General features: G+C 41.6%; 1 protein-coding gene across 4 annotated transcripts in view; it reads right to left on the reverse strand.

Annotated features, from left to right (window-relative positions):
* The window catches only part of LRP2 (LDL receptor related protein 2), a 208,573-nt gene that overhangs the window by 4,519 nt on the left and 181,617 nt on the right, over nucleotides 1-22,437 (reverse strand). For 3 of the 4 annotated variants that reach the window (XM_025206453.1, XM_025206451.1, XM_025206454.1), the window contains 11 exons: nucleotides 19,759-19,887; nucleotides 18,440-18,660; nucleotides 17,789-17,965; nucleotides 16,366-16,485; nucleotides 11,499-11,589; nucleotides 10,911-10,978; nucleotides 10,631-10,751; nucleotides 5,936-6,065; nucleotides 3,059-3,169; nucleotides 2,769-2,876; nucleotides 901-972 (listed from right to left, as the gene is read on the reverse strand). In XM_025206453.1, the coding sequence (XP_025062238.1) occupies nucleotides 901-972; nucleotides 2,769-2,876; nucleotides 3,059-3,169; nucleotides 5,936-6,065; nucleotides 10,631-10,751; nucleotides 10,911-10,978; nucleotides 11,499-11,589; nucleotides 16,366-16,485; nucleotides 17,789-17,965; nucleotides 18,440-18,660; nucleotides 19,759-19,887 (1,348 nt within the window). The remainder of the gene's footprint in view (nucleotides 1-900; nucleotides 973-2,768; nucleotides 2,877-3,058; nucleotides 3,170-5,935; nucleotides 6,066-10,630; nucleotides 10,752-10,910; nucleotides 10,979-11,498; nucleotides 11,590-16,365; nucleotides 16,486-17,788; nucleotides 17,966-18,439; nucleotides 18,661-19,758; nucleotides 19,888-22,437) is intronic. The other variant, XM_025206452.1, reaches the window with a different exon arrangement.

The following is a 22,437-nucleotide window of genomic DNA, read 5'->3' on the forward strand; positions in this document are numbered from 1 at the left end:
TTTTGCCTCGCTCAGGGATCGCCTTGCTTTGTGCCCGAAGGATCATTTCCTTAAGGCACAGCCACCTTTCTTGGGCTCCCATCACTTCAAAACTCCTACTCTGAAATGCGTCCTTGATTAATTGCCTGAGTTCATTGAAATCAGCTTTCCTAAAGTCTAGCACTTTCACCCTACTAGTTACCTTACCCACTCGACGTCTTATGGTGAATTCTATTATTAGGTGATCACTGTCCCCCAGATGGCTACCGATCTGTAGGTCCCCTACCATGTCATCCCCCGTTGCCAATACCAGATCCAGTATGGCATTCCCCCTAGTGGGACCGTGTACCTTCTGTGTCAGGGGGAGGTCCTGTACCCATGTTAGAAACCTGTGTGAGCGGTGGGACTTTGCTGTCTGTGACTCCCAGCAGATGTCCGGGTAGTTTAGGTCCCCCATGACTACCGCCTCTTTAGCTTTTATGGTCTCCGAGAGTTGCCTCAGGAGCCCCGAATCCCTTTCTTCCCCTTGATGTGGGGGTCTGTAGCAGACCCCTACCACCAAATCCCTTTCTCCTTGCCCCCCATGTAGCCTAACCCACAATCCTTCTACCTCCTCATCCTTGGATTCCGTCTTGATGAGGGTTGACGTATATTGCTCACTGACAGAGCGCAACCCCTCCCCCTTTCTTCCCCACCCTGTCCTTTCTGTACAATTTCTTCAATCCCAAGTGCAGCCCAGGATTTGGAGGCCACAAACATTGCTTAAAACCACGTCAGCCTCATCTCCTCCCAGACTGCAAGTTCTGTGCTATGTCACTTAGCAGCAAAGTCTTATCTATCATTATTTCTTGTAGAAATGAAAACGTTAATTAATATTTCCCTGCAGACTAAGCAGCAGTGTGATATCATGTTAAACATTACCTCTGCATATATTGGATTTTCAAAATTTGTACTTTGCTTCACTTTTCTTTTGAAGAAACTCCACTTTGTCTCCTACAACATAAAGCAGTACAATTTTACTAGTAAGCACTAATAAGGGGAGAAAGTTCACCTTTTCTTTACAAAATGGTAACACCATTTTTCAAAGAGTTTTTACTAACATATGTATCGGTAAGAATAATCTTATTCAAGATATGTTCATCACACCATTTTTTAGTTACCAATCATTTTAATTTAGAGCTTTTGATTTAAATATTGTTAAAAGCCTATCAGACATTGTAGGCACATTCACAATTCCTAAAAAAGGAAAAGCTATAGGTATAGTTAAGCATCTAGATATATACTTTCTCTTTAAGGGAGCATAGGATTATTTGATCAGAGTGTTTTAAAGACTCATCACAAATCATAACTGAGATGACCAATTAAACTAATATTCTTGAGACAGCCTCTCCTCCTTCACCAATCAACTTGCCACACAAAATGCACTTCAGTGGATCTTTTTTAACACAGGAAAATAAACTAGATTTTCAGTACCACTAAATTCATTCTGTTTTAACTTATTGTGTATTCCAGGGCTCTGTCATCTCTAAATATATCTGTAATAATTAGCATTCAAATGAGCTCACTTTAGATTACTTTCCTATCATCACCTTTTATTGTTAACAGTGGCCACGTCTACATGAGACGCTACTGCGCAGTGATTACTGCACATTTATTTAATACATGTCTATACGAGTACTAAATAAATGCACAGTAACCCAAGTTACTGTGCAGTAGTACCAGCAAATGCCTTTTGTGACACTACTATGCAGTAGCCTAATACTACTGCACAGCAGCATCATGTCATGGTTGTTGCCATACAATGCTACTGTGCAGAAGTATCAGGCTATTGCGCAGTCAGCAACTCATGTACATGTGCCCACTGTTTACTTATTTGTAATAGAACATTACTTGGAGGCTCCTACTAAAATTGAGACTCCACATGAAAGGCTCTGTACAAACACACTAAAAGACTGTGCCTTCCCCAAAGAACTTACAATCTAAAGAGACAAAGGGTAGGTTGAGAAACAAAAGATGAAGTAATTTGCCCAAGATGACACAGCACGTCAGCAGAAGATAACAGAGCAATTTTTCTGTTGAACAGAACTCAGGTCATCCAAATGTATTTAACAGGTCATCCAAATGTATTTAAAACTATAGATTCCTGTTTGAAATCCCTGGCTGCATCCAGATGAATGCAGCTGGCCAACCAGAGCCATACTCCAGCTGCTGGCCAGGCTCCAAGCTGCAGGAGTGTTGCAGCTGCAGCTTCCCTGGCCCCCAGGTAAGGCTGCTGAGGCCAGCACAGTTGCTGTCCCCAGCCTTCCCTACCCCACCCAGGGTAACCTACCACATGCCTGGAGGGCGCATGGCATGGGCGTTCCCCAGGGACAAGTAGCAGTGGCACAAGGTGTGCTTCTGCTCCTTGTCCCCAGAGAACCAAATGTCTGCGCTCATCTGCCCATGGTCCCTGAGTTTATCTTGTGAATCATGCTTGCACACCTAACAATGCTAACATTGATCCATTGTGAAAGGATCTCAAGGCACTGTGGTTGAGAATCACTGTCTTAGTTACAAACTGAGAGGATATCCCAGAACTGTAGCTAAATGTTACAGATCACTCACCAGATAAGTCTGGGACTTTACTACTATCACAAGCAAGGCCCTATCCAAATTGTCTAAATGGACTTCCCTGTCCCTTCAGGACAGCTTCTGCACTATATTTAGTGCTATGCCAGTTTCAAACCTCAAGACCAGTATTGCCATAATTTAGCACTGCTGTAAAATTTGTAAACATATCATCGTGTTACCTGTGTTGTTTCTGTATTTGCAGAAGGCTGCTTTTCACTAGCAGACATTGCAGTTGCATAGACAGGATTTTCAAAATTCTCATTTTCTTCCCTGCTGGATGCAGTTATCTGTTTGTAAAAGTGATTTGAAAGACTTACATGGTGGCAATAATGAGGAGAAAAAGTTATGACCCAGAGACAAAGAAGGAAATAGAAATGAAAAAGGAAGAGGAGGGAAGGAAAAATTAAGTGCTTGAAACCAGTGTAAGACTAAGATGGAATGATGAAAAACAATGTTGTTTCTCACTTACATGTGTAGGTTCAGCCACATTCACAACACTGGCTCCACTATCTGTGGTAGTATACACTGGATTTTCAAATGTGATTGGCTGCTTCCCTGCCTCCACAGCAAAGTTTTCATTCTGTGAAGGAAGAAAAAAACCCAACCAACCACAATGTTACACAAAGAAAATTCAGGTAGTACCTTACAGCCTAAATCTCCTGCTAAGGGGATAATGTTTTCTTGTTTTTCTAAAACTGTGCATGAGACCTGGCACAGATTAAACCCAATATGGAATTTCACCATACAATATTTTACCCAATGATTTAACAGTCATGAGAATCATCATTAAAAGCTTGATCACATAAAGACAATTCCTAGTCCACTACTGACACAAACACAAGTTTCTCAAAGAAGAAAGATTATTTTCACTAATCAAGTTTCCAACAATAAGGAAATATCAAAGGAAGAATAATTCCAAAAGAGAAATTTCATGGTACAGATCTCAGAATGAACACAAATTAACAGAACTATCTGAAATATTGAAGAATACAATCAGTTCTTTTATTCCTCAGTAAAAGGACTGCTATACTTTTGAAAAAACAGACAGACATTTATCTTCTCATTTAAAAATATATGAGTTATGTCAGGACTAAAATGTTTTGTGTTTCTGAGAAAGCCTTCATTATAAATCAACCCTTCACCAGTGGGAGCACACAGCAGAATGTCAATGGCAGCTATAGAACCCATACTGAGCCAGATGCTCAACTGTGGCTGAAGCACTCAGAACACATGTGCAAAGATGCTGACTGATTTAGGATATGTTAACACAGCCAACGTTGGTTTTGGTATTGAAAACAGCAGAGCATGGCTCCCTGCCTGGGTAAATTTACCCTGCCTCTCTGCCAGTATAAAGCAATATGCTAATTGGCTATTCTAGTTTCAGAACCTGAGCTAGCTCATTTGAGCAGTGGTTCTCAACACTTTTAGACTCAAGGCACTCCTTGTTACCTCAGAAAATGCCAGCTCTTTAAGCAGAGCTGTGGCTCTCGTGTTGCAAAAACACACAACAGGCCAGAATGGTTTGATACTATGGATTCCTATTTCAAATCTCTGGGATGTTCTTGTTTAGGTGTTTGCACATATAACAGTGCTCATATTGCATGGCACCCATAACACCCTTAAAAGGATCTCATTGCATCCTAGAGTGCTCTGGCACCCTGGTTCAGAATCACTCTTTTAGAGAGATGTTAAGTATCACGTCACTGTCCTGCACTGTATTAATGTTTCGTCAACTTTGTACTTGGATGGTGACTGGGTGCAGATTTAGTCTCTAGCAGCCATGCATTTTTGGTGACAGGTTTGCCTGTGATGACCAGCCACAATCCCTTTCTAGCAGTTAAGATGCACAGGTGATGTACTAATCTCTCTATTACATCAGCTCTTTCTTCCTGCGTAGGTCTCTGGTAACCACAGTGATGCAAAACAATCAAATTTGAACAGTGCATGACTTCTAGTACACAACTTTGTTTCAGATTTAGTTGGCTACACCCCACATTGGGTATACTTTCACTGCACAGGTAGCTGGAATTTTCTCTCTCAGTTTATCTAGATCAAGTTAGGCCATCACAATGCAAAATACCAATGAAGATGTATTCCATGGTTCTTAGTGCTACAGAAGTTAAGTTATTAATTAATTATTTCCCAGTGAACTATAGGAGCACTTGGGAACATGGCAGAGGATCATGGAAAAGTATTGGAGGATTACTGGTCCTTGTTTATTCACTCTGTGCATTAATTGTGTTTGCACCTAACAGGCTGTGAAACTTTGCTTTAGCCCATACATCCTTTGGGCCAGCCAATTCAAATTAGGAGCATCAACATACTGGTGTTAAGGGCATCTGTGTGAGAACAGGATTTGATTTAGGAATAACACTCAAGTTATTAATCAAGATAAGTGTGTAGTGAAGAGAAGCCACATAAAAAGCATCACAATCCACTTCAGGTGTTCCCAGGTTCACTTAAATTTCCACAGGTCAAATATTATTTTCTTTTTTACTACAAAAGTTGCTTTGTTTTGAAAATGAATGTATTCCTTTGTGGACAGAAAATACAATATTTTTACAAACAAGTTTGTCTTTATTAGTTTCTCTCTCAAACTGCTCTGTACAAAAGATGTTTGTTTACTATCTCAACTTAACTGAAAATAACTTTCACAGAAATAAAAATTTTGTTTGGACATAGGCCAATGTGGGGAATCAAATTTTTTATATATATAAATCTAACCACTTAGGCAGCAAAAACCTATACTGCTTTTCTCGGGGATGGTAAAACATCAGCCTGGATAAAATCTATTACGTCTCAAAAAATGACAGAAAATCCAGAGTTTGTCAGTAGCAGTGAATTCCACAATTTTACAGTACACTATGCCAAGTAGCATTTCCTATGATATGTTTGGAATTCTGTGTCTAAAGTCCCTGACACACACGATCTGGGTTTGAACCTGTGTATTTTGACTTGTTCTACTGTAGACTAAGGGCCTGTTCCATGGTACATCTTCCTCCTATACAGGAGGAAGAGATAGCAATATTAGTATATTTTCAGGATTAAATGTGCTCATTCATTCCCTGGCCACACACCAGATTTGCTGAACTTCTTCAACAGGGGTAAATCATTTAATTTCCACATGTGAATCTTGAGTAATATAAGACATTATCTTAAAGAACAAACTATACTTATCTTTGCTTTCACTTTATAGAACATTTTGGAAACATATTTCAACTGTTACTTTTTTTTAAAGTGCATTTATTATCTCATCTTTTTTCTATATAAAATTTTTCTTTTTGACACATAGAAACAGCAACACAACAATGGAGAATTTTGAGTTCATTTTTAAAATAAGCCTTACCATCTGCATTGCTCTGTCTATAGCAGAATCTGCTCCAAAACCAGACACACCAATGTCCATAGTCACATCCATCCCAGATCGGAATGTCACTCCATTGCCATTTTCAGTGGACTTTACAAGACTGGTTAAACTTCAAAAACAAAAACAAGTTATGTGCACAGTAAGCTTTTGAGTCAAATACTCTGTGTGACTATTGCTAGGAAATTTTCAATTTATTCCCTCTCTGAGACTTACTATCTTCCCATGTCAGCAAAACTCTTGTTGAACACAATGGGAGTTTTGTCTGAATAGAAGTGAGAACATCAGATTTCAGATATATATAAAAGGTACTGGATATGTCTATGTGACACAATGCAGTGCCATACAGAGGTATCCAAGTTATATTAACAGAAAGAAAAGCTAAAAATGGGAATCAATTGTCAAGAATGTATGCCTATTTTCAGCTCATACCCATTTTCATGGAAATTGAGAGCGGCATAAGGATACAATAATATAAGAACTGCCACACTGGGTCAGACCAGTGGTCCTATCTAGGCCAGTATCCTATCTCTGACAGGGGCAGGACTGGATGCTTTAGAGGGAGAGCACTGAACCAGGTATATCTAATGTAATCTATCCCCTATTCATTTCCCTCCCTGCCATCCAGTATCATTATTACAGAGATGCCAGAGGAAACATTTCTGTTTTTAAACTTTCACTGAGGCCATGGGTAGGTGTTTCAGTTTCATAGTTGTTAGGGGCTGGAAGGGACCTTACAGATCATTGGGTCCAGCCCCCCTGCACTTGGGCAGGAGAGACAACTGGGATCAGACGATCCCAGCAAGATGGGTGTCAAGACGCTTGTTGAAGATTGCCAGGGTGGATGACTATACCACCTCTGGGGGGAGCCTGTTTCAAGCCCTTGGCACTTGACTTGTAAAGACATTTTTCCATATAGCCTGAAGCAATAGCGGCCTTAGGGGAGGGCAAACCAGGCGACCGCCCAGAGCCCCACACTTTCTAAAAATAAAAATTAATTACACTGAATTTGTATTATCAATATTGTATTAAGATACTTTCATTGCAGTTTCATGGATGAGGTAAAGTGAAATTGAAATAAAACATGTCCGACTTGCTTATAGGTCATCAAAATTAAGCCTCTAAGGGGCCCCGAATGACTCTTGCTCAGGGCCCCAACAACCCTAAGGCCACCACTGCCTGAAGTGATCTTCAGTCAGCTTATACCCATTATTTCTTGTCCTCCCCTGGGGGCCTTGATGAACAGATGCTCCCCCAGGCCCTGATGTACACCCTTGATATACTTATGGACTGCCACTAAGTCCCTTCTGAGTCTTCTCTTCTCCAGGCTGAACAGTCCCAAGTTTTTCAGCCTCTCCTTGTACGACCTTGTTTGTAGGCCTCTAATCATGCATGTGGCCCTCCTTTGGACTCTCAAGCTTTTCCACATCCTTCCTGAAGTGCGGCGCCCAGAACTGGATGCATTACTCCAGCTACAGTCTCACCAAGGCCGAGTAGAGAAGGAGGATGACATCCTTAGCCTTGCTAGACATGACTCAGTAGATGCATGCCAGTGCTCAATTTCGTCTGCTAGCTACGACATCACATTAGTGGCTCATTCATTTTGTTGCCTATCACAACACCCAGGTGTGGTGCTAGCAACTGTAGCACTGCCAAGCCTGTAAGCATGATGTGGATTATTTCTCCCCAGATGAAGCGCTTTACATTTCTCCACATTAAATGACATCAGGTTGAGGTCTGCCCACCTCACGAGCCTGTCCAGGTTGGCCTGTATTGCCAGCCTGTCTTTAAGCGTGATCACGCTCCCCCATAGTTTGCTGTCGTAAACAAACTTTGCTAGTTCACTTTTAATACCCGAATCCAAATTGTTGATGAACATGTTGAAAAGCACTGGTCCAAGTACTGAACCCTGCGGGACGCCACTGGTCACCCTCCACCATGTTACATTTATTGTGTTACATTTGTAGTGTTAAATAACACCCTTGCAGCACTGCAGAAAGTGAACATACAACTGCTCAAGCTGTTTGTAGTACCACAAAGATGGTGAAAGCATTATAAAATACTAACTCTTTCAAAGAGGAAGTTCTTGGCTTTGTTGTGCTATATATAATGCCTGTATAGTTACACATAGCATTACAGAGGTCTCCAGGACCCCTAGCATCCCACAATCCCCCATTTTCCCTCCTCTATCTCCAAGGGGTAGGGAAGAGGAGGGAAGGAGAGTGGCTTGCTCCCTGATTGCCCCCCCAGCCACAAGCTGTCTCTCAGCCCTGCTGGGATCCTGCTCCTACTGGCAATGCCACTTCAAGAGCCCCAGTTCTTTCCAGTAGGGCAACTATTGCCATTGCCATTTCAAGAAACCCTGCAAGAGCCAGCCACAGCTCTGCTAACTGCAGCAACTCCACTGCTACCCAGCTCTACTGACCAGCTGTGCAGCAAAGCAGGCAGAAGTGAGGGTTAGGCTTAGGATGAGGCAATTTCTGCTACCACTACAAGATCCCCAACAAAAGTTGGGCTCTGGTGCAAGTGGTGGCACTATTACGGCTGGTGGGTACAAAGAGAACAGTTTTATCACCCTTACCACAGACACGGATGGCAGGGAGGAGAAAAGGGTGTTTTCAGCAGCTGCCAGCTGATCACTGACAGCCTGCTACCTTCCCCAGTAGAAGTGATGAGTGGCTGGGCTCCCCCAACAGCAGGAAAAGTCCCCTACTGCCCCTGGCTGAAGTTCACCTTTGAGGTGACTGTGGCACTTCAGCCAGGGGGCTGAAATACCTGTATGGCCCCCCTAGTGCTTTATTTTTGTAGCACTACAAAGTACAGAGGCACTTTGTAGCACTATAAACAGGGACCTACTGACTTCATAGCAGACGTGGGGTGTGTTGTGACTCCTTCAATCTTGCAGGTTCCCATGTGTGCCCCTCCACCACTGATTGCTGAAGGGGCCATGCTTGCAGCTCGCTCCTGATCAGCAGGGAGGCAAAAACTGTGGTTTTAAATATAGTGCTGGTTTTGCCTCCTGATTTGCTGAGGAGCCCTGGTAGCCCCGATGCTTGTTGCTGACTGGTGAGGGAGGCAAAAACCATGCCATGTTTATAACCATGGTTTTTGCTTCTCTGCCTATCAGGAGAGAGACATGGGGCTCCTCTGCCAATCAACAGCGGGGGAGGGGGAAGGAGGGGCATGCAGGGGAACGTGAAAGATTAAAGGAGCTGCCATACACCCCACTTCTGCCATGAACTTTGTAGGCCCCTAACTATAAATGAATGCCTGTCCATACTCCTAGTATCTGGTGGTGTAGGACACTTGCATGGAAGAAAGCAAAAAGAATATTGCAGTGAGCAGCTGACAGTTATAAGTCTAATTCTCTCTCTCTCTCGCTCTCTCTCTCTCCCACCCCTCCAGTTTCTTTCATCTTGCATCAATTTGATTATATAAGCTCAAAAAACAATATCCTGTATTTACCCGAATTTAAAATGGCTTCAAATTTAAGGGAGGGTTGCCAGGGAGGGGCAGGCTGTGTAGTCTCCACCATGCTCCATTCCCCTACCATGTGATCTCCCCCCATTTGCTCCCTACTCCCACCTGGAGTCTCCCCTACACTCCCACAACTGCAAGCCCTGTCCCCCTCCCTGCACTGCACACGGGCCACAACCTGGGGCTAAGCCACCACCTGTCCTAGACCAGTAATCAAATCTTAGACTTTTTTTTCAACCCATAGTGATGGGGAGGGGGTGGGGACACTTCATCTTGAATTTGAATAAATATGGTAATTAAACTGGTATAAGAAAGTTGAGGCAGTGTGGATGCAATTATATTATTTAGTATACTGTAGCATTTATATTGGAACACCAAAGTATACTTATATATGTATATGAGCACATTGCAGGATACAGTAATTTAATTATATTGGTTTTATTAGTTAAATTGGTGCAGGCAGCTTGTGTAGATCACCAACCCAATCATACACACACACACACATTCTTTCAGCTGCAAGAGAAAGCTGAAAGTGCCATTTTGTACTCCTTGACTTTAAGGACCAAATATTACACTTGAAAAGAAAAGGAATAACAATATTAACATAACTATATATTTTTACAGAAAATGTTTAGAGCCTTCTTGCATTCTGAGCCCTTTCTTTTTCTTTCATCTCTTCTCTCTTGTAAAAAAGTGTAGCAGTTCATGAAACTGAATTTCATTGGACTGCTTTGCTCCGCAGGTGGCTCCTGCTCAGCAGTCTCCTGTCTCCTGTTCACCAGAAAATTACAGCATGTGTCCTAACTATACCCCTAGTAACTGTCTTTCTTACAAATAAATATGAAGTTCAAGAAGACACCCCTTTTCCAATGATTAAACATTTCCTGTAACTAACTTGCTAGATTTGTATCCTAATTTTTAATAAAATAATTAAAATAAAGATATTTATTTCGTAATTTCATAACCCTCTGAATGGACTATTGTGTGACCAGGTCAGTACAATCTGACAATGGTACTTTTCATTAAAACAAACAGAAACACCAGAGCTTTGATATCAACTGAACAAAGAAATCTTCAGGATTTGCTTTTTCCCTGCACCCCCCCTGAGGAAGTATTATGTAGTAACATATACTGTATTCTTAAACATCTAGGCACAGATGCACAGAGACTCCAAACAAGATCTTGCTTTGTGAAACCTACCTTGGCAATTTGGGAAACGCTGGTAAGATGGAGCCTGTCCGTCTGTAGTTAAAAAAGCCTCCAGCCACCAACACTCCAATTATTATTATTAAAATTACTATCAGCAATACTGCTACTGCTGCTATCAGAGACAGAAGAATAAGTAAATATTAAAGCAAACACAGATCGATGTTAAAAAGAAGCCCACAGAATTATAAAATTGACTTTAAACAGATATGATACTAAGGCATTTCACATGCCTTGGATCAGTTATCAAGTTTAATATATACTTGAAGCTTACTTGTTCCCGGAGGCACTCCTTTTGATAATCCTATTTCACAATAATTCCCAGTGTAACCATAAGAACACCTGTTAATATAAAGGGACAGCTGACTGTCTTTTATTAAGTCTACTACTTCAACTTTATTTTTTTCTATAATGTTTACCTACGTGCCATAAATTTTAACTTGCATTTTAGTGATTACATGTTTCACTGACTGAAAAGAGAAATAAACAGAGCTACAGTAATGCTGAGTCATAAAACCTGAATACTTGAAGTTTGGAGATTTCAGTGGAATAGCAGTGGCACCTACTGGTTCATTCAAGGGTAGATTTCTGGTGCTTTTCCCTTTCCTCACCAGGCACTCCTTTATTCTATAGTTTGTACTAGAAAATTTTGGGGTGTGTTTATTTTTTCTAAACTGTTTCATTTCAAAATTATTTATGTTTTATTCTCAAACACACCCTTCCTAGCATTGCTACGGATATGCTATTGTGATGTGTTACATCTTCTGTTGCTGCATCACCTCAGTTACATATTAAAGAGCTGGAAAGCACAGGGAAGCCGAATGAGCACACTCTGACTTACAGTACTGACATACTGACTTACTTGCATTTGGGAAGGTTGCTTTCATCGATATAGCATGTCCCTCCATACATACATCTGCATGCTGGTGACATTGTTGGAGGGGTTTCAATAGCTGTAGAAATTGAAAGCCATGGAATAGTTAATGAGTCATATCTAGCACAGCGTACACGACCATGCAATATTTTACTTTCTTTTAGGGTCAAATTTCAACAAGACCTGTCATTTTGGGTATGCAATAACTTCAGTTTACTGTGTACAACTAAAGTGTGTGTATTCAAATGTCAAGGCCACTTACTGCAATGCTCTTTTTAATGCTAGAGCTATATGCTGTTGTTTGATTTATTTTTCTGCCAAAATACAATGTTTAGTTCACACAAAACTTCTATTCTTGTATAAAAAAAACATTATTCATAACAGCACTCAGCAGTAACAGGAAAAGTACAGGCTTCAATGTTTCCTCTTAAATATACAATTCATTTCCATTTCTACAAACTGCAGGATCCTGCAATGTATGCTCTAGTACTGGAAAATGAGAAAAAGATGGCCAAAAAATACATGATCTTATCTCATCTGCCTCAGACTCCTTCAGCAAACTGAGATCCATAGGAATGGGTAGTAAGTAATATGTAAGGGTCCTGCTACATATTTGAATTAAAGCTGGATAGGAACCAGCTACAGAGTTGATACACATTTTCTAGCACTAAATTTGTAGCTGGATGGCTCTTTTTATAGCTGGACAGTCCTTTCTATGGTGTGATAATTACTTTGTATGTGTGGCTGTTCTAAATTTATTGTGCAATTAACCAGTTAATTGAATGATGATTACTTTGCATGTGTGGCCAGCCTAAATTTAATGCATGATTAACCAATTAATTGTGTAATATATGTAATGTGTAGCAGGTCCCTACACCTAGGACACACTTATTTATGGAGAAAATTAAGGGAACAGTGGAAGGAAACTTGCTTTTAAACCTATGAAGTGCCCAAATCTGAAAAAACAAAAAACTCCCAGACATTTTAAATTATTATCCCCATAGTATTCATTGGTACAAATCAGCTCATATTTGCATTACCCAGTATTACACAAGTGTTTCTGTTGTCCTTCAGGAACTGCCTGAGGGTATGTGTAGATGAAGTGGGGACCCTAAACTGAAGTGGTGGGTTTTTAAAGCAGTGGCGAAGTAAACCCCCGTGTCATGCACACACCCCACACTTACCAGCCTCTCCAGCGGTGGGGAGAGGAGGGCAAGCTGCCAGTGGGCAGAGCAGACCCTGAGCTGGGGCGGGGGGGGGGAGAGGGACGGGGCTGGTGCTTCCCTCCATGGCAGTGGTGGGGTACAGAGGTGGTAGGGGGGGCAGGGGGGGAGACAGCAGCTGCAGCTATGGCTGGACCCCAGTTAGGGGCTGAAGCCTGAGCCACAACAGCCATCTCCCACCCTCATACTCAGTTCTAAGTTGAGGGGCTTTCCCCCTCATGTTAAATGGGGGGTGGGGCTCATCTTTGAATCAAGTAAATATGGTCATTTGGCTTGGGTAGGATCCCAAATATGGTTATGGCCTCTAATCTCCATAAGCAGACATCATTTTATGATAGCAAAAATGGTTAAAGAAAAAAGCCAAACAAAACAAAGCTAACTTTGGCAGATAATTAAATGGTTAATCTCCACTGAGCACTTAAGTATGAAAGAAATGCTTAAAGTCAAGTTTTACCAGAAAAAGAAAACTGAGATCCTGGGATTAATACTGTAAATAGTTTTGGTTGTACATTTTTTCCCAAATCATAATCTTTGATTTTTTTTAAGTACTTGGCTAATTTATTTGAGCAAGTTTAATAAAAATGAAAAATGCAAGCACTTTGAGCAACGAACAGTTAACCACAGTCCAAACACATAGCAAACACAATTTATAAGAGTGCTGCTCAAAAGTTAAAAAAAAAGTTAGCTGGCTACTTTGGCCCAATAGGCTAAGATGCAAATTATCTATTTTTAAATATTTCTGTAGCTTGAATAACATCTTGTGCTAATAATAGGCCAGAATACCATGGAATATTAAGAAAACACATGTAGAGGTTTTGCTACTACACAGGTAAAAAGCTCAGAAATTAATTCTATATGACTAATGCAAAAGATTCATAGCAGAGTAACTAAATAAGTTTAGCTTGGGTTTGTACCTTGCCTTGTAATAATGTATTATGGATCAGATTTTTCCATGACTCAGACTTCATGTGTCCACAACGAGGAAAGTACCAGGAACTCCAGTCAAAAGCTAAGTGAACTGGTAGCCCTGACACTCAATTATGCACAGTGCCAGCCCCCTAGCTACTTACCACATATTTTCTACTGTGGGTAGAGTGGGGGAGGACATCCTTATGGCCCCCAAACTGTCTTTACCAATTGTGAGTGAGTGAGGAATATGATGCACCCTTATTAGGACAGGCCCAGAAACTGCTTCCCACGTTTTTTGGAAAGCAACATGTAGGATCTGCTGCAAAGCAACAACTGAGTACTTAATGTGTATACTTAATGTTGCTTACATTATATGCCAATAATTTATAAATGATTTCTTTATGTACTCTGCATTTTGTATGCATTGTATTAAAATACTGCACTGATCACCTAAAATAAAAATATACAGAAGTGTAAACAACATTTGCATTTTGTCAAATGCTGCTTTATTTCCCTGGTCTTCTAAAGTGCAACTTACACTTGCATATATGCACAAGTAGCTTATAAGAGACTCAGGGAATCTGATTACACGTGTCTAAAAGTTGTAATATTGTAGAGTCCTAAATTGGATTAAAATCCTGTCTGTCGAAGGCTTCAGCCAAGGTAAGTGGGTTGTGGTTAGGAGATCTTGGCATTTCATAAGAAATTCCATTAATTTGATTTTTTTTCCTATTCTCAAATGAAAACAAAATATTTTGAAAATCCATGAAACGTAATTCTGAAAAAGATTGTTCTAGGTTAATTGAAACTAAAAATTGTTTTGAAACAGCAAAATTGGGGCAACCCATTCTGAAAGGTCAATGTAATTTGTTTGAAAACCAACAGATTTCAAGTTCCAGCGCAAAATTTCAAACTAGTTCTAGTTACATTTAGACTATAATTTGTGCCTGGGTTACAGCTGCAGCATACCCAGGATATGATAGCTATGGTATTACATTTAAATCCGCATCCCAATTTTGACAAAGGTCAAGAGTTTGAGAGTCCAACCCATTAAAGACAGCAGCCTGTTTGAATGCAAATCTGAATGTCAAGATTCAGGGTCCAGAAAAGCAATAAATCACAGGTAGGCAACTCCTAGCGCACGTGCCAGAACATGGCACATGAAGGCATTTTGCTTAGCACTTGCACCTGGGGGAAGGGGCCAGGGCTGTGCTGCCACAACAAGGATCAGGCCCCTCAGCTCCCCTGCCATCTGCCCCTGGCATGCCAACATCTTACAAGTCAAGGTTGCAAGTATTTTTGGTACTCTGCCCAAAAATGTCGCTGACCTCTGCAAAATCTGGTTTGCAGAAGCTTGCCCAGTTTTACCACTGGACCTGAATCCTGGCAAAACTTATGGGATTAGCATTTAATATATCCCGTTGACATATGAAGAAACGAGACACAAATGATTTGCCTGACAGCAATTCAGTGGGTAGCTGGAACAGGGGTGGATTCAGGTTGGATGTGGCCATACAGTCACATCCCCCTTCTGCTGCTGCTGCTGCTACCACTATCCCCAGCTGACTCAGCCATCAGGGGAGCCCCAGAGCACTTCTGTCCTGCTTCAGCCACAGACTGCAGCTGCACAGGGTGCTATGCTCAGCAGGGGACACCGGAGGTGGTGGACAGATGGGTTTCCTGTTGCTGCAACTGCTCTCTGACTCTCCCTCCCCACCCTCCGCCCCCGCATTCTCCCCACTGGCCAGGAAGCAGGCACTGGAAGGAAGAACCCATGCTCCACTGCTGCCACTGTTCCAGGCTGATGCAAGCATGGAGAAACCTCAGAGCTGCTCCTGCTCTGCTCCAGGCATGGGCCTCAGGGAGCAGCTGTGTGGGGAGTCACACTCGGGTGGGGACAGCAGTGGCAGTGTGTAGGTCCCTCCTTCCCGCACCTGCTCCTCAGGCAGTAGGGGATGCTGGGGGAGTGCATCCAGGTAGGGAGCAGTTGCTTTAAGGAAGAACCTGTGCTTCACCCCTGCAGTCCCTGACTGAACAAGGCACCCTGTGCAGCTGCATCCACAGCGCCCTGCAACACCCTGCAGCCTCCAGCTGGAGTAGGGCAGGAGCAGTTCTGGGGTTCCCCGTACATCCAGATCAGCTGGGGATGGTGACAACAGCAAGCAGGTTCCCTCTTCATGTGCCTGCTCCCTGCCCAGTTCCCTGACATCCTCCACCGGCCTGGGGGCTCTAGCCTCAATTTGCCTCAATCCCCCATAGCCTGGGGGATTGATGTACCATAGGGGTCGCCAACCTGCAGCTCTGGGGCCACATGCGACTCTTCAGAAGTTAGTATTGGTCTCCTTGAATCTTTGCACAAGCACACAGTGACCAGCTTCTGGAAACTGGTCACCATGAGCTTGTGCAAAGATTCAGAGATGCATATTAACTCCTGAAGAGCTGCATGTGGCTCCGGAGCCTCAGGCTGGCCACTCCTGATGCACCACATCCCTTGTTAGGAAACTCTAGATCCACTCATGGCTGGGAACAAAACCCGATGTCCTTATTTCTTGGTCCCTGCTTTAACAGCTGAATTACCTTCTTTCCAAATTACATTTCTAATTCAGGAATGCTTTATTGGTTATGGAAATACATATCTCTCCCCTCTCCAAAAACAGAATTGCATAATAATGGAAAACACTATTAAATCAGCAATTCCTCCAGTTTCATTTCACTCTGATTACCTGCATCACACTCTGTGCTGCTGCCTTCTACAAATCGAGCTCCTTGAGGACAAGCACAAGTGTATCCCCCAGGCCTCAGCAAGCAGAGGTGGCTGCAGACATCTTTACAATGGTTAGGCACTGAAATACACATAGGACAAAGATACCTGAAGAAAAAATCCAGCTGCAATTCTGGAGACATAATATGAGGTTTTTACTGGCCAGTAAAATAAGTCATGAATATTACAATCAGAAAATTTGAACAAAATGTTTTCTCTAAAGCTACCCAAACTTGATGGCTGACTTTTAAGCATAGCATTTTATAGTAAAACTCTTTGGCTGACTTATTTTGTATTCTTTCTAAGGGATAGATTACGGCAGTGGTGGCCTACCTGAAGCACAAGTGCCACAAACAGTACTGACCGCCTATGTGTGATATGTGGCAGATTGAGGAAGGGATAGGCAGCACAATGGCAGGGAGCACATGACAGAAAACAGAAAGCTGAGTAGCATATCAAATAAGAGAAAGGGATTGGAGTGGCATTCTGGGAGGGTGCAAGACTATTTTGTGGCACATCTGCCAAAAAAGTTGGCCCCCACTAGATAATGGAAGCACAAGAAGTTGAAGGAATGAATAGAGCATCCCCAGTGCTTAAGAACTGTGAAGATGTAAAGATATAATATTTTCTTGGAGGAGCATACTGGAGTACCCTGCATTCCCTCTGAACTGCTCTGCTAGTGCATGAAGAGTTAAGACAAGGTTCCTTGGGTGAATTTGATATCTTTTATTAGACCAACCCAAATAGTTGGAGAATAGTTATTAAGCAAGCTTTCAAGTTCAAAAACTCTTCATCAGGCTAAGGTAGTTTCAGCAGTTGGCACCAACCACGAAGTTGGTTTGGTGATGAAGGGTTTTTGAACTCGAAAGCTTGCTTAATAACTATTCTCCAACTATTTGGGTTGGTCTAATAAAAGATATCAAATTCACCCAAAGAACCTTGTCTGCCTATGTCCTTAGACCAACACAGCTACAACCTACACCCATGGAGAGTTAAGATGCATTCATCCTGGTTGAGGTAGTCTCCTTTGGAACCCACGCTGGGTGGCTTAAACTTTGTAGTGGAAGCATAAATGTATGTTACAACTGCTCCCTGTATGAGAGCCGGGAGAGGTGGGGAGATGACACAGCCATACTTTAGTGCTGAATGATTCCAAAGATAAGAAATATTACACTGTTATGTTTCAACTCTCATTTAGTTTTGGATAGCCACAAAGTACTTTTTTATACTGCCAGCCTCATTCCATTTCTATGTTCTCAGAGCTACATGTGCTGACAGATATGCCTGTTACTAAGGTAGTACTAAGCTTCCTGAAGGCATTGTTACTGATTTGGATCTGCAGTTTCCAGATAATAAGGAACAGACAATCCAAGACAGGTGATTACCTGACTGATTGTATCTATGCTGATGATAGATGCGCACTTGAGTGAGCCAAGGGTTTACAGTCAGTATTTTCACTTTTTCTCCACTTCCAAATTTATCTTTCTTCCAGACTTCTCCTCTTTCCTTAGACATCCAATATAAATGGCCTTCAAAGACATCAAGGCTGTATGGACTGCTTACTTCTCAAAAGAACAAAACAAGAGTCAGTCACTGCATGGACCTGTAACAGCATTGACGAATCAATAATGATTCTTCTTGAATTCAATATTTGCATTTTTGCATTTAAGCTATTTTACTAGTAGATAGGTCATTACAGGATTGACAATAGAATGCTTCTGTACCTACAAACACATGTAGAAGAGCACTAACCCACCTTGTGATACATTCTATCCATATTGCTCATGGGATTTGGTCCCAATGGAACTAGTTTTCCACCACTGCATATGTTGTGCCTTGAATAGTCATTTACACCCATGTAAGGTAAATCTAAAAATCTTCCAAGTGTGATTCTTAATTAGGTTCCTAATTGGATGCTGAGCACTTTTGAAAATCTCCCCCCAGTTGTGATGGCTAAGAATTAGAAAAATCAAGATATAAATCCAACTTGATTTTCTGAACTAGAAATATATGCAAAATCCATATTCATATCTTACCTCCCTGTAATACAATGGTTCTATCTGTCCCATCAGGTCTCATGGATTCAATAATATTTTCTTTAGAATCACTCCAGTAGATCCTGTCATTGTTCAGATAATCAACAGAAAGGCCTGTTGGCCAGCCAAGATCATCTGAAATCAGTGTTTGCCTTTGCTGCCCATCCATCCAGGCACTTTCAATCTTTGGCTGCCTTCCCCAGTCAGTCCAATACATAAGCCTAGAAGAATGTAACTAAACTTTAAAATGGTTTAGCTCTCACTGTTTCTCAGCTTCATTGAGTAGCAAAGTTGTAGGCCACCCTGTAGCATATTGCTGTATGCCCTACAGAGTACAGCACCCAATTTTACAAAGAAAGACTTATTTCAGGATCAAGGATATTTTATTCTGTCTTTTCCTTCCACTTACAGGCCCAATCCAGCAAAGTGCATGTGACAGCCCCAAGATATAATTTATAGTATACCTCATGTACTGCACAAACTGGTCACTCTTTAAGCTAATCAACAACAAGAAAAAAAAGAAGCCATTGAGATTTCTCTGTTTCTTGTAAACTATCAGTGGACAAGATTCCTGCAGCTTTCCATGTTTCAGTGATAATAAGCAAAGTGGCATGCAGGCAAACTTTAGGAAAGAGATTTTTATAGTTATCCTGAATAGCCCATGTCATCCACCAATAATTTACAGTTTGAGAGACAGCAGCTTGGCTTCTGTTTGCACTCCTGTGCTGCATCTACATGAGATGCTGACTGTGCAGTCATTACTGCGCAGTCATTTAGTACTTGTAGAAACAAGAGTTATTGCACAGTAGCATTGCTGAATGGCTTTTAGGTGATGCTGACTGCGCAGTAGTTTGTTACTGCTGTGCAGTAGCATTGCATCACACTTCCTGGCACATGGCTTTACTGTGCAGTAGTAACAAGCTACTGCACAGTCAGCATCTCGAGTAAACGTGGCCCTGGTAACTCTGCTCTAACTTCAAAATAGGGTCCTCCTGACATTTGGCCTGGAGATACATTGTATAATTAAAAAACTCCTTGCTGTCAGAACATACACAGAACTCTCAATGAAATAAATAGAAATAATAGTAGGAATACAAAATATATCATTCTAATAATTAGCATGTCATTTTAATATAGTAGTGACATACTGATATGTTAATATATATTAATAAAGCATATATCTCTAATAATATATCATTCTAATATAAAACAGTTATATTAGATTTTCAGGTAAGAGCTCTCTTTGCAGCATAGGATTCTGACTTGTCTTGCTTGTCACATACTATTGAAAATAATTGCATCGGTCCTGAAAAGCTTACCCCAGTTTGGGATTGACAACTATAGCTGCTGGTTGATCCAGCTGAGAGTAGATAAGCCACTTCCTGTACCTTCCATCTAGTTTTGCCACCTCTATTCGATTTGTCCCTGTATCTGTCCAGTAAAGATGCCTGAATTATATAAAAAAAAAAAACGAAGTGATTCAGATGGTCAAAATACCATGTCTCCATGAGCATGAAGAAATCTGTTTATCTCTTATTTTTCACTGAAACACTGTAACGTCAACTGGAATAAGTACTAAAATAAGTAACACAGGAAAACTTCATTGGTTGCGTTTTAGAATGTAGTTTGCCGCACCGCTCTGCAACAGAAACCTTGCTACTGAATTCAAGTGTAGGTTGCAAAAGAGTTTAGGGGACCTATCTACAAAGATGACTAGATTTCTCTTTGTGCAGAAGTTTCTGCAGCTGCTCTTTTCTTTGTCAAGTTACCTTGATCAAAGACCTATTGGGCATGTCTACACAAGATGCTTAATGCTTAGTAGACTAATTCTACTATGCATTAGCACATCACGGCAAAAAGCGTGCTAAGGCTCTAATGCCCAGTAGAATTAGTCAACTGTGCACTAAGCATCACAAAAAGACCACGCACCATTGCTACTGGGCATCAACATGGGCTACTGTGCATTTATGTAGTACCTCATATTAGAGGTACTAAACTTAATGCGCCATAGCAACAGTGCAGTAATGCATGTGTAGATGTGCCCACTGTGAGGTTTCATTGTTACTTCTAGGCATTGTAGGTAGTTAATGAATATCTTCACAGATGCAGCAAACTTCCAGAAATAGAAAACAGATCAACTGAAACTGAAATTACTTTGTCATGGAATTAGTTTACTAATTCCTTTGGAGCATCTGTATTCCACTTCTTGTATGGACAACTCTTGCTACATCTTTACTTTTTGACAATAACATTTTCAGAAACAAGTATTTTACTTAATTTATATGTATCATACCCTGATGCACATGATTTCAGACCTCAGGAGTCTACAGTTAACTTTTCTTTGGATTTGGCTAATCATTATGCCTTTGCCTTTCTTCTCACCTCTCTCGTGTTATAGTTATATGCAGTAAATTTATTATCTCCAGCAACAGCATCCCCTAGTTCACTGCACTGCTATGGGCAGGCTGCTTCCTATACTAGAACCAGTGTATCTGTAGCCATCTGGTACCACAAGAATACTAATTAGCTCGTGGAAGAGGCAACTAAGTAGCTGCCTGATGCACTCTGTGCGCACAACTCTATTGCTTCCAGTTTACGAAGCAGCAAGCCTGTAGCAGTGCAGTTGCCACTGGGTGGTAAGTTTACCAGCTGGACATAGCTTCAAAGAAGATCATATATTAAGCAGAATACTTAACACTGCTGGAACTTAACTGAAAATGTCTCTTTTCCCCACTCTGTCTGTTTATCCAAGTGGCCCTTGAAGTACTACAAAAAATCTGCAAGACACCTCAGATTCAAAGGGCTAAAAAGGTTGATTTCAATTATGCCAATACAGATGCAAGAGCCCCCCTTGTCAGATTTCCAGCAAGGACATGGAAGTGGAAGCAGCATTAGTCAGGCAGATGGACTAATCCTTCTATTGCTCGTGAAGGGTGAGGTTCAAAAAGGACAAGTGCAAAGTCCTGCACTTAGGATGAAACAATCCCATGCAACACTATAGGATGGGGACCAACTGGCTAAGCAGCGGTTCTGCAGAAAAGAATCAGGGGATTGCAGTGGACAAAAAGCTGAATATGAGCCAACAGTGTGCCCCTGTTGCAAAGAAAGCAAGTGGCATACTGGGCTGCATTAGTAAGAGTACTGCTAGCAGATCAATGGAACTGATTATTCCCTCCTATTTGGCACTGGTGGGGCCATATCTGGAGTACTGTGTCCAGTTTTGGGCCCCCCACTGCAGAAAAGATATAGACAAATTGAAGAGACTTCAGTGAAAGGCAACAAAAATGGTGAAGGGGCTGGGGCACATGACTTATCAGGAGCGGCTGAGGGAACTGGGTTTATTTAGTCTGGAGAAGAGAAGACTGATGAAGGATTTAATAGCAGCTTTCAGTTACCTGAAGGGGAGTTCCAAAGAAGGTGGAGCTAGACGGATCTCAGTGGTGGCAGATAACAGAACAAGGAGCAGTGGATACAGGTTGCAGCAAGAGAAGTTTAAGTTAGATATTAAGAAAAACTTTCTCACTGGGAGGGTAGTAAAGCAGTGGAACAGGTTACCCAGAGTGTTCGTGGAATCTCCATCCTTCAAGACTTTTAAGAACCAACTGGACAAAGCTTTGGCTGGGATGATATAGTTGGGGCTGGTCCTGCTTTGAGCAGGGGGTTGGACTGGGTGACCTCCTGAGGTCCCTTCCAACCCTCATTTGCTATGATTCTAAGGGAAATCAGAAGGAAGTCTGTGCATTCAGAGAGCTGTTACCAATGATTTCTCTCATTTTCACTAGACTGCACACCTGTTGTTCTTCAATCATCCTTCCTGTTCTATTTCTTGACTGAGCCGCTTGGAAAACGGTAAGCTTAATAGCCTTTACATGTCAACAGCATTCAGACAGGTAGCTCAGCTCTGTAATCTCTCACTTCTGAGTCTGATAATAACATGCCTTTCATCCACTGATTCAGTAATCTGACAGGTACAGAATCTGAGTGAAGCAGATATACGT

Source organism: Alligator sinensis, unplaced genomic scaffold (assembly GCF_000455745.1).
Source record: "Alligator sinensis unplaced genomic scaffold, ASM45574v1 scaffold143_1, whole genome shotgun sequence".
Lineage (NCBI taxonomy): Eukaryota > Metazoa > Chordata > Crocodylia > Alligatoridae > Alligator > Alligator sinensis.